Genomic DNA, 17,488 nt, shown 5'->3' on the forward strand with positions numbered 1-17,488 from the left:
GGAGACTCTTTAACTCCCCGCTTCCGCGCCCGCCCGCTGGGCCAACCAGCTCACGGGCCCGGGGCCACGGCTGGCCAATCGCGTCGCCGCGCCGCCCGCGAACCAGCCAATGGCAGCGCGCCCGCCGGGGCGATTCGAATGGCGACTCCTCCCCCCGCATTCCGCGCTGGTTAGGTGGGGGGAGGGGGAGGGGAGGGGCGGGACGCGGCTCCAGATTCAAATCGACGCCGGCGCACGCGAGGGGCGGGGCCTGAGGGGGCGGGGCGAAGGGGGCGAGTCCCCGGTGGTGGAGGTGGAGGGGGCGGAGTCGGGGAGTTAGGGGCGGGGCCCGCGGGCGGGCGGGAGACTCGATCCAGTTCCGGGTCAAGCCCTGCCCCGCCTCCGCCATGGCGAGCAGCAGCGGGCCGGGCGCCGGAGGAGGAGCGGCGGCGGCGGCGGCGGCGGCGGCCAACCTCAACGCGGTGCGGGAGACCATGGACGGTGAGTGTCCCTCCCCCGCCCTCCCTCCCCCGCGCCTCCCCGCCCGCCGTTACCTCGCCGTCGCGGCGACCCAGCGCCGACGCCGCCCGGCCGGACTGGAGGTCCCCATGGCGGCCGACGCGGGGGCGTCGCAGCTCGTCCCAGGGCAGCCGCCAGGGCCGCAGGGCGGACGGCCGCATCGTGGGGGGGTGGGTGGGGTGGCTGGGCTGGGCTGGGCTGGGCTGGGTGGGGGGTGGCGCTCGTTAGCTCCCGCGTCCTTGGGCGGTTGGGGGCGCGCACGCGGCGTTCGGGTGCCCCCCCTCCCCCCGCACACGTCAGTCGGCCCGTCCGCGCGCGTGGGCCTCGCGCTCCGGCCCGCGACCCCGAGGCCACCCGCCACCCTGCGGGGGGCGCGCCCGACCCCTCCACCCCCTGCAGCGCTCCAGCTCCCCGCGCGCGCGCCCGCCCGGGTCCGGGGGGCGCCAGTTGCCGCGCCAGGGGTTGGGGGCCACTGGGGACGTCAGGGGCGTGTCCTCACGTGCCCTCGAGCCCCTGGGCATCCGCGGCGGCTGTCGCTCTAACCCGGGAGTGGGGGGCGGGGGGCGGGGGCGGCGCGTAGCAGGACGACTTGGCCGGGTGCCAGTGCCGTGGCCCCTTTCTGTTCCGGGTGGACCCGATCCCAATCTTTGGGTTCCGGTTCTGCCTCGTGGGGCGGTGGTTGTGGCTACTTTGACTCCGCGGGAACGGCCGAGGAGCATCCCCAGAAAGGGAGCTGCTGATGGGCAGCGCGGCCCCTCCTTTGTCTTCTTGCCTCCGCCCACCTGCTCCGGAGTGTTTATTTATTTTATTTTATTTTATTTTATTTTGGAGTTGAAAAGCGCGCGGTTTGCATTCCCGCTCCGTGCACGCATTGCGCCCTCCACCCGCCCTGCACCGTCCTGCACCAGTTCCTCCCTGTCTCACTGCAGCCCCCTCCCCCAGAGGGGGCCATCTGGGAAGTCTGAAGACCTGTTTCTAACGCTTTCCTTTGCCTTGAGCACTTCTGCTGAGTTTATTGGGCAGGGCTTATTTCCATCGTTGCACGCCGGGGTCACTCCCGGGCGGAGTTCAGGTACCCTCCCTGGTGCCAGGGATTCAACCTGGGTCCACCGCATGCAAAGCAAAGGGCCTTAATCCCTGGACTGTCACCCTGGCCCCCAAACTTGTCGTTTCTAGCTTCTGTTGCGGGGGAGGGTTCGACAGGGCCCGGTAGTGGTAAGGCGCCGGGGGCTGGTCACCGGCCCTGTGGGTCTGGGGTTGTAACTGGCAGTGTTTGGGTGACCCTGCAGTGCCAAGGCCAAATCCAGGACTCCGGAGTAGAATGTGCTTTGGACCGTTGAGCGTCCTCTCCCCCTTGAGAATTGTTGTGTTTCAGCGACCTTCCTGGCTTTCGCTCCCTCTGACTGCTCGGTTCTCTTTTTGGGAGAACGAACCTGGTCCCTGACCTTGTGTTCGGTTCCTTTTGCCGTCCTCCCCAGTCACTTGGAAGCCAGTGTGTGTTTTGAGCAGGATGGAGAGTGCGGGGCCTCTCACCTCCAGTCCCTTCTGTTTTTTCTGTGGGCTGCGCTTAGTTTTGTACGGATTCAGCCCCACAGAAATGGAACTGCTGGTGTGCATATGAGAGCCGTCAAGTTTGTGCTTATTTGCATCATCAAAATACCTACCGAGAAAACTTTGTATAAAGAGTCAGAACCCGTGAAGAAACTCCAGAGGTTATTTTTAAAAACAGAACCGGGAAGGGGGGCAGAGGTGTGACCCCAGTGGTCGAGCACATGAAACTCTGGGTTCATCCCAGGCCGCCCAGAACCTGCACCCCACTTCTCTCACCCCAGCAAAGAAACATGAACAGTAGAACTGAGATTGGAGCAAAGGGTGTGTGAGTTCATACATGCCGTTTGCCCGCTAGTATGTTAAAAGAGCAGGCTTCTGTTGACAGTGTGTTAATACTTGGCAAACGTGGCCGTCAAATATTGTCATCTTTGACTTTGACATTAAAATTCAACACAAGAGAACGATTCTCTTGTCATGAGGGTCAAGACAGTCACTTAAAATTACTGCATAGGTACAGAAGTAAACATGACAGACTAAATAATTGGCCCTATACTCAATTTTTTTTTAAAAAAAAAAAAGACCTATAAGCATACATTTCACATTCTACTGCCATCCATCCTGGTTCATAGAATAAAATCTGTTGCATGCCCAAGGGGCTGGACTGATCTCAGGCACCATTAGTATTTGAAATTGTGTTTATTCACTCTATTTAAGTATTGCTGTTAGAGCTACGTTGAAGTGTTCAAAATGACCACCTTTCTTAAGATCCTGTGTACTTATTGGTTATATTTTTTAACCATATCCCTATCTTTTTGGGGGGTGGAGGGCATATCCAGCGATGCTCTGGGCTTATTCCTGTGTGTGTGTGCTCAGGGATCACTCCTGGCGAGGCTCAGTGGAGTGCCAAGGATGGAACCCAGGTCAACTTTGTGCAAGGCAAATAAATACCCACTGTACTATCTCACCTATAAATGATAGTCAGCTAACAGTGATTTAATCTTTTCGTGGATGTCACTGCTTTGCAATGATTGTGCTGCTCAGTGGTAAACAGTTGTGTTTTATTTATTTATTTTTGCTTTTGGGGGTTATACCCAGCAATACCTGACTCTGCACTCAGGAATTAGTCTTGGCAGTGCTTGGAGAACCATATGGGATGCTGGGGTTTGAACCTAGGTCAGCGACATGCAAGGCAAACACCACTTTGCTATCACTCCAGTCCCAACAGTTGTGTTTTAATTGTGAAATGAAATTATTTAATATAATTTATTTTAGACGCTGAGTGTTCTTTTTAATTTTACTATTATGATTTGTTGTGAAAGAAACCTGAATAGCCCAGCCCAGCAATGATTTAGTATAAGGTCTTGCATCAGGTCCTCTACTTATAACTCTTTGACATTTTCTTTCTAGGTTCCTCTTCTTTGTTTGTTTGTTTGTTTGTTTGTGGGAGTGGCACCCGTCAGTGCTAGGGGCTATTCCTGACTCTGCCCGGAGTGACCCCTGACAGTGCTCAGTGGGGGAAGTGGGAGAGGGGGACAGACACAGGACCGGATAGCCATATCTGTGCTGGGATCAAACAGATATCAAATGGGTGAGCTGCAGGGCAAGTGTCTTGCCTCCTGTACTGTCTATTTAATTTTAGTTTGGGGATCATAATTTGCTGGTACTCTAGGGCTTCTCCACAGCTCTGTGCTCCGGAGTTGGTTATGGCAGTACCGGGGAACCAAGCATGGATTCCTATATGCAGAGCAGATACTCAGTCCTTCAAGTCTCTCTCCAGCCCTTCATACTTTCCTTCAGAGGAACCACTCCCAGCGCCACTCTGTAGGAGGGATGTGGCTGCTCTTTTTTTATTATTATTATTTTTTATTGAATCACTCTGAGACAGCCCCTTCAAAGCTGTTCATTAGATTTCAGTCATACAGTGTTCCAACACCCACCCCACCACCAGTGTACATTTCCCAGCACAGTGTCCCCAGGTTCCCTTCCATCGCCTACCACCCCCCAGTCCCTGCCTCCCTCTATAGCAGGCACTTAGGCACTTTTCTTCTCTCTCTCTCTCTCTCTCTCTCTCTCTCTCTCTCTCTCTCTCTCTCTCTCCCCCTCACCCTCTCCCCTCCCTCCCTCCCTCCTTCCCTTCCTCTCTTCTCCTCTTTCTCTGCTCTCCCTTCCTCCTCTCTCTTTCTCTCCCCCCCTTCCCCTCTCCCTCTCCTTTGCTCCTTCCCTCCACCCCACCCTTTGGGCATTGTGGTTTGCAATACAAATTCTGAGAAGTTATCCTTACATCTCTTTACCTACTTTTAACACTCAGTTCTTGTCCAGCATGATCATTTCCAGCTGACCACTTGTCTCGATCTCTCCTGTCCATGCCACCTACCGGTCTTTTCACCAAAATTGCAGTAATGTAGCTGGATTCATCTTCTTTCCTAGATCCATCCTGATTTATGGTCTGCTGAAATGAAATCTGGTCTGGCTGCACTCCCGTTTTATGTCTTCTCATAAGCCATGTTGTTCTGTAGTCTTGACTCGGGCCTTCATCTACCTGTCTGCACTGTTATTTTACATCTGTGTTCCCGTCACATGTGTTGCTTTTGGAGAGTCTCAGACTGGGGAATTTGCCAAATTCTTCCCAACATAGGTTTCTTTTGTTCATGCTTTTTTTCCCTATTGGCTGCTGGGTTTGTTTTTTTTCTTTCCCCTCCTTTCCTTTGTCATTACTGCTGAAATGTCAGGGCATGGGGGTGTTACAGGTAGCTGCAGTGCATTGACACCTAGTTACACTGTTGTTATGGCTCTGGGGATCCCAAAGGACGGTACTCTGATCCCATTTCTATCCCTGGCTCTGCATATGGTCCCCAGTCACCACCATTCACTTGTGAGCATAGAACCAGGAATAGGTTCTGGGATGTGGCTCAACGCCCCCCCCCCTTCCCCCCCCCCCCCCCCACACACACACATAGTACACACCATTAAAAACCAGATATGCTGGGGTGGGAGAGATAGTAGAGCTAGTGTGGTGCTTGCCTTGGCACGTGACTGACCGGGGTTCAGTTGCCAGCACTGCATATAGTCTCTCGCGCCTGCCAGAAATGATCCCTGAGCAAGAGCCGGGAGTAATTCCTGAACGCTGTCTCACGTGTCCCAACCCCTCCCTCACCAAAAAAAGGGCTTTTATTGCTGAATGATCCCCATGTCCCCACTGGCTTCTCCCCTTTCCCGCCACCTCAACCCCCTCTTTACAAAACTCCACTGTAGGTTGATTTGGTTCACTCTTGTTTTGTTTTGTTTTGGGGCACACCTGGCAGTGCTGCGGGAACCATATCGGGTGCTGGGATCAAACTCTTACCACTCTGACCCTGATTCTATTTACTCTTAAAGTTGAAGCTTGCTTGATGTCACTTTTTGGGCATCTTTTTCTACATACTCTGTCCTTCTAGTCCTTGTAGTACTGTTCAAAGACAATGCTTTTTTTTTTTAATTTAACTTAGATAAGTGGAGTCAGTTATTTTACCATTTCTCTTTTCCTAGACTATAACTTTAATGAGAAACAGGACTGTGTCTGTCTTATTTCCAGCAGTAACTGGCACAAAATATATGTGTTTGTGTGTGTGTGTGTGTGTGTGTGTGTGTGTGTGTGTTAGTTTCATAGAATGTGCTACAGTTTGTGTAATTAGAAAATAAAGATCAAATATCAATTTTTAACAAACTTGAGCGATAGCACAGCGGTAGGGCATTTGCCTTGCGCGCAGCCAGCCCTGCCCAGCCAGGTTCATTCCTCCACCCCTCTTGGAGAGCCCGGCAAGCTGCCGAGAGTATCTCGCCTGCACCGCAAAGCCTGGCAAGCTGCCCGTGATGTATTCAATTATGCCAAACACAGTAACACCAAGTCTCAAAATGGAGACGTTATTGAGCCCGCTCTAGCAAATCGATGAGAAAGAGGAGGACAGTGACAGAACTTTTCTAAAAAGATGATTCTGAAAGCTAGCATTTGAGTCATACGAAGGGAAGAGAAGAACAGTATGAAGTTCAGAGTAAGCATAGCATTCATCAGGGTGTTTACCTCAAAGAGAAAACTGGGAAAAATAAGGGAATTAGAAACAGTTCGTGGCAATGATGGTGATAATACTGGAGGTTGAGTTAGGGTCGGGAAATCTGTTCTGATTGACTGCTGTTGCCTAACAAACTGCCCAAACCTAGGGGCATAAAACAAAATTGGCTTTCAGTCATCTGGCTTGGGCTTGTCACGTGACTGTCACCGAGTGCCTGTCCTGCCCCATGGTTTGGCAGTGCTCAGTCTGGAGTCATCTCCGTGCTTTCTCACTCACATGTCTCCTAGTTGTGCTGGCTCTTAGCTGGGCCTTGGCAGGGGCTTCCGGCTGAACGTGTGCATTTTCTCACGTCCAGTGCTAGTGGCTGGGTTCCAAGGGAGAGTGTCTTCAGAGTGCCAGTAGACGTGATGTTGCCTTTTTCAATCCAGGTCTCAGAAGTTGTGTCAGGTCCCCTCTGAGCATACACCTATGTGCTAGAGCTGTGAGGCCCTGGTGCCCGTCCCATTTGCTTTGCTCCGGATTGTATTTACAGTGAGCTGAACGACTGTGACACAGGAGGTAATGGCTAACTTCAGATAGAGTGCTGATCTTCCTAATTGCTTTCTGTAAAAAGATGACTTTCCCAAGCCCGGTGTTGTTTCCCCTCCCCCCACCAGGTATTGGGAATGTCAGTATAGCACACCATCTTACGAACTTCGAGCGAGAAAACTCAACCCAGTCATTTCAGTAGTTGATGAAAAAAATGTTGATAAGACTCAATACTTCTTCTGGATTTTAAATCTTTGTGAAAGAAAACAGTAAATATTATGCTGAAGGAGAGCTGTGTAAATTGTTGTTAGTTACTTTCTAAGTAAAAATTTTGATTATCAGATTGTATTGCTTTTTTAAAACATTGATATGAAAAGTTTCAGCAAATAGGAAGGAATAAGAAAAGGGAAAAAACTTTGATTGTTATAGATGAGATATGAAAGTTTTAGCAAATAGAACAGGATAAGAAAAGGGGAAAACTTTATTAGAATTCTTTAAGGTGACTTGGTACCAAAGAAAAATGAGTAATGTCCTAGATTATCATCGCTAACAACTTGGGATGTACAGAAGGTATAATCCATTTGTGAAAATAATCAGAACCAAAAAATGAGTCTGTGATTCACACCCCAAATTGATAGAGTGAGCACTTGCTGAAACTTTCTGCTTCAAGTACTTAAAATGACAGGAAATAATATTATATTACAATCATTAGCAAAGTCATGTTTAAAAATAAGAAAAGGGAAGTCTCCGTTGATGAGAAAGAGAGAGCAGATGGGAACCACAGTGGGAAACCAGGATGGAGCCTGAAGAAGCTTGCTGTCCTGCCTGAGTGAAGCTGGGGCCAGAACTCTGCCATCTGCCACTGCCCCCTACTGAGACCCACCATTTCTGTGTCTTGAGCCAGGAAACTTCCACATGGAGCTGAACCAGAGCATTGAGTCCAGTGCAAGACTGCCCATCCTAGGACATGTTACCAATCCAGGACATCCCAAAAGATGACCTTTTCACTCAAAGTCACTGAGAGTAGGAGTTGAGGAAAACACGTTACTTACACAAAAAAGTGAAAAGGGAAAAGGTAGTTGTAAAGAATAACTCATTGAGCACTGCCGTATGTGAGGCAAGATTCTAAGTATGTCTTCAGTTCTCACAGTGAGTCTATAAAATAAGTACTCTTGCTGTCTCCATTTTTCAAAAACGAAGTATAGAGAGATTACCTTGCTTACTAGGTAATGGCTTTAGAATTTGAACCCGTGTGTGTGTGTGTGTGTGTGTGTGTGTGTGTGTTTTAATTTCTAATTTGGTGGCCAATTTAGCATTACTCAGTAACCATTCAATGGCAAGGTTTGAACCCAGGCATTCTGCATACAAAAGCAAACCATTTCCCAGACCCTAGAGAATACACTCTTAGTCACTTTGTTGTTTACTTATACTTGAAAATATAAAACAAAGCTTAATCATAGTTTAAGATCACTGTATCACTGTCATCCTGTTGTTCATCGATTTCCTCGAGCAGGCACCAGTAATGTCTCCTTCATCCTAGCCCTGAGATTTTAGAAAGTGCCACATTCGAGGCTCTTTCAGGGTCAGGAGAATGAGACCCATCATTGTTACTGGGTTTTGGCATATCGAATACACCACGGGGAGTTTGCCAGACTCTGCCGTGTGGGCAGGTTACATTCGGTAGCCTGCCAGGTTGTCTAAAGTAAGAATGAGATAATAAGATGTTGCACCAACTTGTGTCTGAACCATAATCTCAATGACTATATAATACATGTTTAATCAAAGTAGATGGAGTCATTTGCAATCTTTACCATCCTAAGTCCTTTGCTTATTTCTCTCAATGAGCTTAAACGTTTTGGTGACCTCAAGACAATATAGATTCTTTATAGATTCTGATTTGAATTTTATGAAAGGCACATAGTATGCTGGAGGAATGGATAAGCTAACCAAAATCAAATCATCTATAAATTAAGTTCAGCTCTTCTGAAAATCTTTGATCATGGTACTCAAGAAATGGGTTCTTCCTATCTCTCCCTAGGAAACATTTATTTATTCCTGTATGAGTTCAATTTAAAAAAAAATGATTCCCATGCCTCTACTTAACTTTCCAAACACATGAAATATAATTCTATTATACTTTTAAGTAAGTAAGTAAAGACCCTCCCATTGATCATCGATTTGCTTGAGCGGGCCCAGTAACGTCTCCATTGGAGACTTTGTTGTTACTGTGTCTGGCATATCGAATACTCTCTGTAGCTTGCCGGCTCACCGAGAGGGGCGGAGGAATTGAACTCGGGTCGGCCATGTTGGCTGCATGCAAGGCAAACGCCCTACCACTGTGCTATCGCTCCAGCTATCGCTATCGCTTCAACAAAAGATGCACCATTATTGTTTAGAATTTCCCCCCAGCAATCAGAATTGCTGAAAAGGCATTGTGAAATAATTTGATTTCTATAACTGGTTATGAGAACCATATGATATGATGTCTTCGCATAGGAAATAGCTTTCTGAGCATAATGCAGAGAAAATAATAGGGAAAAAACCTTCTAGGAAATAACAACAATAAAACAACATTTGATGAAGCTTAGGTACTTATTTCTTACAGTTCTCTATGCTAGAATTTTGCATGTCAAAGATTTTTTTTGTGAACTATATAAAATGAAGTTTAAAGATAAAAGCTTTCACGTTATAGATTAAACAGATTAGATTAAATAGGCTTGTCAAATTGTATAAGTTCCTTAACTCTGAAAACTTTAAATAATGCACATTTTGATTAAGTATTTCTATGAGTTTATTCGGATGAAATAACATTAGTATGTACAGATGATTATCAAGGTATTTTAATAGGGAAATTTCAACTCACCAAGAATTTAAAATGTAGTTAAGTAATACATATTTATAAAATAAAAAGATATTTATTAAACTAGTTTTTATTAAATTAATATTTTACTGTGCAATTTAGAAATAACTAAAATGTAAACTTTTATAGAGGGGGAATATTTAAAATAATCCTGATTATGGTTCATACATTTAGACACATTAATGAAACGAATGGTAGACTGTAAAGCAAGATGTGGAAGAAAGTTATAAATTTATCTTTTACATTAATGTGACAGTTATAAAATCTAAGAATGCTATGCTAGTTCTTTGGTATTTTGTTTGATTGGAGCCACACCTACCAATACTAAGGAGTTACTTTTTTTGCTCTGCTCAGAATTTATTCCTGGTAATGCTTAGGGGAAGGGATGCTGCTGTATGGGATGCCGGGGTGTAAACTGGGTCGGTCGTGTGCAAGGCAATCTCCCTACCCTCTATTCTCTCTCTCTGACCCAAGTACTTTGGTATTTTACAGTATTACAAGAATTAAGAACAAAAGTTTCCTGTACATATTTCAAATGTGATTTGTTTTGTGTTAACTTTTCTCTCTTTTTTTTTTGTCCCTCAGTTCTGCTTGAGATTTCAAGAATTTTAAATACTGGGTTAGATATGGAAACTCTGTCCATTTGTGTGCGGCTTTGTGAACAAGGAATAAATCCAGAAGCTTTATCGTCAGTAATTAAAGAACTTCGAAAGGCTACCGAAACACTAAAGGTTAGAGATTACATTATTATTCCATTATGAGTTTTTTTAGCGAAAGATGCTTTTCTTTAGAAAATGAGTAGTGATGAAATACTGTGAAACAGTCTAGATAAATAGTTAAATCTTGATGGATACCATCAAGATTCTGAAGAGCAGGGTCAGAATAGCCTATGTTCAGATCACAAAAATTCAACCATCACATACCATGTTGTCTTTTCCCCTAGTGTTATTTTGTTTAGATTTGATTTTTTTGGGGGGAATGTTCTGGTTACCCCCCAAAAGTCAAGCTCAAGTCTGAGGTGCGTATGGGTCTGTTCGGAAGTAGTTTATCTATAGGTATAAGCAAGCTAGGTTGAAATTTTGGCAAATGATGATGGGTCTCCTTGTACGAGATGGGAAGTTTGGACTCAGATATAAAAAGCAGGACAACTGTGTTTGAAGAATACAGGGGAAACAGTGCCAAGTGACAACAAACTGTTGAAATTATGTCTGCAAGCCAAAGACCAAGGATTGTGGTGAACTTTGAGACTTTGCATGACAAGGAGAGCTCCTCTTTAGAACCTGCAGACAGCAAGGGAAGAAATTTTGGTTGCTTTAATCAACCAGTTCATACAATTTTGTTTTCCTAGAAATCAAATACATGTTTTAGTACTGGGTCATGGGATGCTGTGACATAGTTACAAATGTGGAATGACTTTGAAATTGGGTACTGATTAGAAACTGGAAGGTGCTTGATAGAAAAAACCTAGATTGCCGTGAAGAATAGGATTGGTAGAACTATTGTTAAGAGGTAATTCTGGTGAAGGCTCAAAGAAGAGATGAGCAGGATATCTTCAGTTGTCTTGAATAGTATGTGGCTGATATCTGTGCCATTCTGAGCAGGATGTTGGTAGAATTACAGAGGTACTTATGGTGAGATTTTGGTCAAAAATGAGGAACTCATTACTGAACAGTGGAGGGAAGGCTATTTGTGCTATAAAAGTGATAGAGCATTTGGCTGAATTATGTTCTACTCTAGGGAGGAAAATAAAATTTGTGGGAGGTGAACTTTGATGTTCAGCTGGAAAAGTTTCCAGACTGTCAAAATTGAGGCATGAGTTCTCCAAACATTATTCAATAGTAAAATGTAAGAGGAAGGCAAGGAGCTGACAGAAAGAAAACAGCTTGACTTAGAACATTCTTGGAAAATAGTGTGCCTGGAGACAAGATTTGAGGTGTGGCTTCTCAACCAACCTTTCATTCAAGAGACTAGGTGTGTACCCAGGGATACAGCACAGGACACTGCCAGCCTGAACAGAAGAGGATGGGGACCAGAGACATGGAGGAAGGCTGTCAGACTTCTGTGATGCTCTAGAAGGATAATCAGTGGCTAGAGCCATCTGGCAGTGAACACGTGTTTGTTTATTTATTTATTTTTAATGAATCACCATGAGATAGTTACAAGCTTTCATGCTTAGGTTACAATCACGTAATGATCAAACACCCATCCCTCCACCAGTGCACATTCCCCACCACCAATATCCCCGGTATATCCCCCCCTTTCCCACCCTCCCTCTATCTCCATGGCAGACAATATTCCCCCATACTCTCTCTACTTTGGGGCATTGTGGTTTGCAAAGGAAAGGGAAGACACAAAGACCAGTGATCTGCTGTGGGCCCAGAGGACTGCCTCTTCAAATTCTTATTCACGGCCTCTTTAAAACTGAGCCTGGGAGGGAGGAAAGTGTTGTGTTCCTTGTCTTCGGTATCAGGAGCCAGGGAGCTACTGTAGTGCAGGGTAGTGCTGCTGGGTGTGACCTCCAAACCCGTATGAAAGAAAATGAAACCTCTGATGATTGTATGTCTGTGTTTATGTAGTAGTACTAGCTCACTATGACTCCTGCAATATTAAGCGAGTTCCTCTTAAAAATTGTCCAAGACAAATTATTCGCTTCCTCTTTTCTTGGAGAGAAACGGCTGTGTAAATGTCTGTCTTGCCCATCTTATCGTCCCCGCATTTCGTTGGTTCCTGGCCTCTTCACTTCAGCCTGCCAGTTCCTTGTGAGGTATCTCGGAGGACACACCTAGTACTCTCTACTTTAGGAATCTGAAGAGTTCTTGTGCCTTTTATACTCTTTATAAATAAAATCGAGCAGAACAAGGTCAACAGAACATAAGTACAGAGCAGAGATTTACCACGAGGATAGTGTGACTTATATTAAATAGGCTTGTCGTTGTGCACATAGACTACAGTTTATCCTTTCTAATGTAAACTGATCTTAGGTCTCATCTAGAAGTAAAATTGCTCAGTCTTGCTTATGTTTGTCTTCAGCTTCAATAGATAATGACAGAGTTTGAGTACCTTGTGGTAGTTGATAATGCCAACAGCAGCAAATGAGTTAGCCTCACTCAACGTGATTGCCATTTCTTAGCCTTGGAACTAGGAACTAGTCTTTCAGTGATTTTTTTTTTTTTTTAACGGGGTATGTTCTTCATTGAGTTGGGATGGGGTTATTACTTGCGCTTTTGATTTTTTTTCTTTAATTTTCTTTTTTTTTTTGAGAGGGGCACACCCAGCAGTGCTCAAGGACTTATTCCTGACTTGGTGCTCAGAGATCACTCCTGGTAGGGCTCCGCATAAGGTCAGACCTCATGGAGGACCATATGGGATGCTGGGGATCAAACCTGTGTTGGCCTCCTGCAAGGCAGACACCCTACTTGATATACTATCTTGAATTTGAGTTGTTTGCTTATTTTTTTGCCATTTGCTTCTGATTTTTCTTTTCAAGTTGTTGGCCAGTTTTTCTGGGTTGTCTGCTTTTGCCTTTTGTTGATTTTTTTTCCCCCACTTTTTGGGTGGGCTGGAGCAATAGCACAGCAGGTAGGGCGTTTGCCTTGCATGTGGCCGACCCGGGTTCAATTTCTCCATCCCTCTCAGAGAGCCCAGCAAGCTACCGAGAGTATCCCGCCCGCACAGCAGAACCTGGCAAGCTCCCCATGGTGTATTTGATATGCCAAAAACAGTAACAACAAGTCTCAGGAAGGAGACGTTACTGGTGTCCACTCAGCAAATTGATGAACAACGGGATGACAGTGCTACTGTGCTACTTTTTGAGTCACACCCTGCGATGGTCAGGCGTTATTCCTGGCTCTGCACTCAGGAATTACTCCTGGCGGTGCTTGGGGGACCATATGGGATGCCGGGGTTTGAACCCATGTCGGCTGCCTGCAAGGCAAACACCCTACCCGTCCTACTATCACTCCGGCCCTTTGATAGTCTTTAAAGTAACCTGTATACAGATCCTTTGCAAGATAAATATGTCAAGTTTCTAGTCTCTTACTCATTTACAAGTTAATTATAAAAAAAAAAAACCTCATACTTCTTTAAAAATTTCTGCCTCTTTAACTTAGCTATGGCTGTCCTATTACAAAAAGGAAGATAACTAGATAATGGAAAAGCAGAGCTTTTGTTGATAAATATTTTCCTTGTGCCAAACTTTACAGACAGCTTTCCTCACTTTATTTCCTATAGCATTTCAGCGCTGCTTCCACCTCTGCTCTTGCTCCTAATGGTTTAGTGCGGCAGAATCTGAAGCTTATTGGTCTGCCTTGCTTTTTTCCCTCCAGGACCTACACTGAAGTATACAAGTTGGGATTTAAGACAGAGTGGGTAACCACTTCAGAATTGTTAATGACTAAGTTTCCATCTGTATCCTCAAGACTGTCAGCTGGCTATGGAAGAGAGGATGAAATGGATACTAGAACTCAGACAGTGATCTATAGTATGGGATCATTCCTGAGCTTAGTTTTCTCTCATAACCCTTATAAAAACAAAAAGAAATAGCAGTTTTGGTCAGTCAACAGATTTTTAAATTTCTAGTTGAAGGAGGATTGAGTTAATACATTTCTTCCACAACTGCAGGAGTTTTGTTCTCTATGCTGTTGTTTCAAAGCAAATAGGAAGAGATTTTTATAGTGTAATGCAGTTTGTCATAAAGAAACCTAGAGGCAAGCAATCTAGCTACATAAGGTACTGGAGATAATAACAGGCATGGTTATTTTTTTGTTTTTTTGGCACAGTATTTTCTTAGATAAAATAAAACCCAAGGCATTAGAGGAGGTTCATAATCACTTTCTTTAACGTGGCATTTTTCAGTTTGAACATTTTGATTATTCCACATTCAGTAGGCCGTAATAATATCTAGGACAGGAAAAAAGCATTAAGATGCATGCCTTGCATGAATCAGGCACTGGGATCAATACCCGGTACCCGAAATAGAATGCAGATTTCTTTTCCACATGAGATGAATCACACTTCCTTGTGTTCACACACATCATACTATACTACTTGCCAGGACTCACACACTCACTTCTCTTTATCTGTGGTACATTGAGGTCACACACTTACAGTTGCAGTGTTTCACACAGCCTGCTGTGTGCCAGACTGCAAACATTGTGTTGCCAAGGGTCCCAGATAGAGCCACAAGTACTGTAACTTAGTGCATGGGTAACAGCAGGGATTGAACTCACAACCACACATTTGCCAAGCAAGTGCTTTTAGCTACTGAGCCATGCCCCAGGTCCCTGGTATTTGGGAATTTCTGCAAAAGAATCAAACTATAATGATTGGTAATATAGTTAAAGCAGAAACAGTCAACTTTCTTTTTTTTTTTGACTTTCCTATTCTTTTGGTTTTTTGATCCTTAATCCCATTTTTATACTGTATATAATAAGACATTCAGAAATAAACTAATAACTTACAAATGGATTTGCTGTAAGTTAATATCTCAAGCATCAGTGTGATTTCACATTATAAAACTTCAGCTAAGTTTTTTGTTAGCTTAATATTTCTAATAAACCGCAAAAAAAGAAAAAACTCTGCATTATAGTTGTTTATATAGTTGATAAAAGTTGTTTAGTTTATGTGTGGAGAGATTTGTTTTTTAATGACGGTATAGTATTAAAAAATCTATCTTCATGGTCCCTTTCTTCATGATTTTATTATAATGAATGTGACTTTCTTGTTCTAGGCTGCTGAAAATATTACAAGCTGACTTTTTCCAGAGAAATCCTGATGAGATGTCAAGCTCTGCAAAAGAATTTGAAGATTGCATTGTAGTCAAGAGTGTACAACGAAATTACTGCATGCAGCAGTGTAGAAACAGTTTCCTTTTAAAAAGAATTACACAACTATAGCTTTATAAATCAGTGCAAAGTGGCTTACAAAAAGAGCTATCAGATGTGTTTACGTCATGTCTTACTTTTTTTTTCCAGTGGCTCACGCATTGACATTGCTGAATTCCTATTTATGTATTCCTTATTTATAGCTCAGCTAGCTTTAATTTTCTAAGCAGTCTCTCAATCAGATGTGCACATCTGCTGTGCCTAGCTGAAGGATAGTGGAACCCATCAGTAATAATGTAGTAGTTATGACTTGTTGACATTTCCATTATAAACCTAATTTTAAATTGTTTATGTACAATAACTCTAGATTTATGTTACATTGGACTGGAAGTTGTCAGAATTTCATCCACCGTTTGTGAATTTTTATTTAGGTTCATTATGTAGATCAGAATCTTGTTTTTATCAGCACACGGGGAAACATTTGTTCTAATATGCTCTTTAACAAAGAATATTTAGTTTTTTAAACAGAAAGCTTGACAGAACCAAGTCATTTTTTTGTACTAAGAAATAGAACTTTTAGAAACTTAGATTTTAAGAGCAATGGCAGTGCTTAGTTTAGTATTTTGTCATTTGAGTCATAGACATTTAATGCGACAGTTAATTGAACGTGTTTTTCTTTCTCTTTTATTCTTATGTAAGAAAGACTGAAAATGCATACTAAAACATTTCCAATGTGGAAGACATTTTTTAATTTTATTACATTTACATGTTTATCCAAAACATCTTGACTGTTTATGTAATAAATCAGTTAATAGGAAATATTTTGTTCAGTCATTAAACAGAAATTAAATTATTAGGTGTTCTCTAGCAGGAATTGTGAGTATGCCTTCTAGGGTCATTTTTGTGTCATATTTTTACCCTGAAAATTTTGAGGTGATGGTTCAAATTAAATTTTAGAAAATTTAGGTTAAGTGGAGCTCATGCCCAATTCAGGCAGCTTAATGAATGGCTGAATAAAGAGCAGTGCTCCTGCATTATAAAAAAAGAAAAGAAAAGTTGGGTGAATATTAACTTTCTGTAATAGAAATCAGTGGAATACTTTTCCCAAGAATGTACAAATTTAATTACGTTTGCTAAGTCTTAGTCGTTTTTAGACTCCATGAAACTGGCACTATAAGCATTCATACTTTAGCAGCCCTTTTTTTCTGCAGACTGAAGTGTTTTAATAAGACTTAGTAATATTTAAACAGTAACCTGTACTGTTGTTTTAAAAATTGTAGTTTGACCATTTTGACATTTTGTTTTTGTGGAGCCTATGCCTGGGAGGGCTTGGTAGTATGAAGTATGACGGATGGAACTCAGGGTCATGTACTAACAAGGCACATTATTCACCACTTGAGCCATATCCCAGGCCATTTTGCTTTCTTTTATGACATGCATCCTTAACCAGGTGCACTGGAAGATGTATTGACAGAACTGGTTGGGAGACAGTGTTGACTTGTGATGTTAGGCTGTTTGGTAGTAAGTACTGCAAATACTGCATGTTGATATTTTTAAAGTCATAAGCTGTCAAGTTTCAAAATTTGTATATACTTTTGGGTCATAAGAACTAATAGTTTTATTTATGACTTTTTAGATTAAGTTATTTATGTATGAAACAGCAAGAAAATATACCGAGGAGTTATGTTTACCAAGGACTATGTGTTACATTTCTTAAATGTTGACATATATTTTTAACGCATACTTAAAGTACTTTTAAGGAAGGCGAAATACTGATATAATCAGTGTTGTATGTGTTATCAATAAATAAAAACATTTTGGTTGTATCAGCATACTTTTGATTTAATAATTTTGGGGAATTCAACCTATTTTGTAGGGTACTGTTTAGACATTTATTAGTCCTGTTATCGAGTTTGAAGTTAAGCTATGTGATTTACAGTATAAAGGTAGATTTGAGGTGTAAAACAGGATACTTCTTCCTTGGTAATAAAAAGAGCTAAGTATTAACATTGCCTCGAATTTAAAAAAAAAAGTTACCATTTTAAATATATATGAGAGCTCTGAAGAGTTCTGGATAAGACACTAGACTCTAGACTTGCTCATGGCAAATTCAGAATCAATTCCTGATCACTATGAACCCCACCAGGAATGATCCCTGAACTCACAGCCAGGAGTAAACCCTG

General features: G+C 43.3%; 1 protein-coding gene across 1 annotated transcript; it reads left to right on the forward strand.

Moving 5' to 3' along the window:
- The first annotated feature begins 354 nt into the window (after positions 1-354).
- Positions 355-17,137, forward strand: MZT1 (mitotic spindle organizing protein 1). Its single transcript, XM_056109723.1, has 3 exons — positions 355-480; positions 10,069-10,214; positions 15,212-17,137. The coding sequence occupies exons 1-3, from the start codon at positions 387-389 to the stop codon at positions 15,233-15,235; spliced, it is 264 nt and encodes an 87-aa protein (XP_055965698.1). The 5' UTR covers positions 355-386; the 3' UTR covers positions 15,236-17,137.
- The last annotated feature ends 351 nt before the right edge of the window (positions 17,138-17,488 follow it).

This window comes from Sorex fumeus, unplaced genomic scaffold (genome assembly GCF_029834395.1).
Source record: "Sorex fumeus unplaced genomic scaffold, SorFum_2.1 ptg000008l, whole genome shotgun sequence".
In the NCBI taxonomy this organism is placed as follows: Eukaryota; Metazoa; Chordata; class Mammalia; order Eulipotyphla; family Soricidae; genus Sorex; species Sorex fumeus.

What these genes read in the sequence shown, in the direction of transcription:
- MZT1 (XM_056109723.1), top strand. Translation starts at nt 387, where the DNA reads ATGGCGAGCAGCAGCGGGCCGGGCGCCGGAGGAGGAGCGGCGGCGGCG. An exon ending in GGTGCGGGAGACCATGGACG is followed by an intron (nt 481 to 10,068) that starts GTGAGTGTCCCT and finishes TTTGTCCCTCAG; the next exon opens with TTCTGCTTGAGATTTCAAGA. An exon ending in AGGCTACCGAAACACTAAAG is followed by an intron (nt 10,215 to 15,211) that starts GTTAGAGATTAC and finishes TTCTTGTTCTAG; the next exon opens with GCTGCTGAAAATATTACAAG.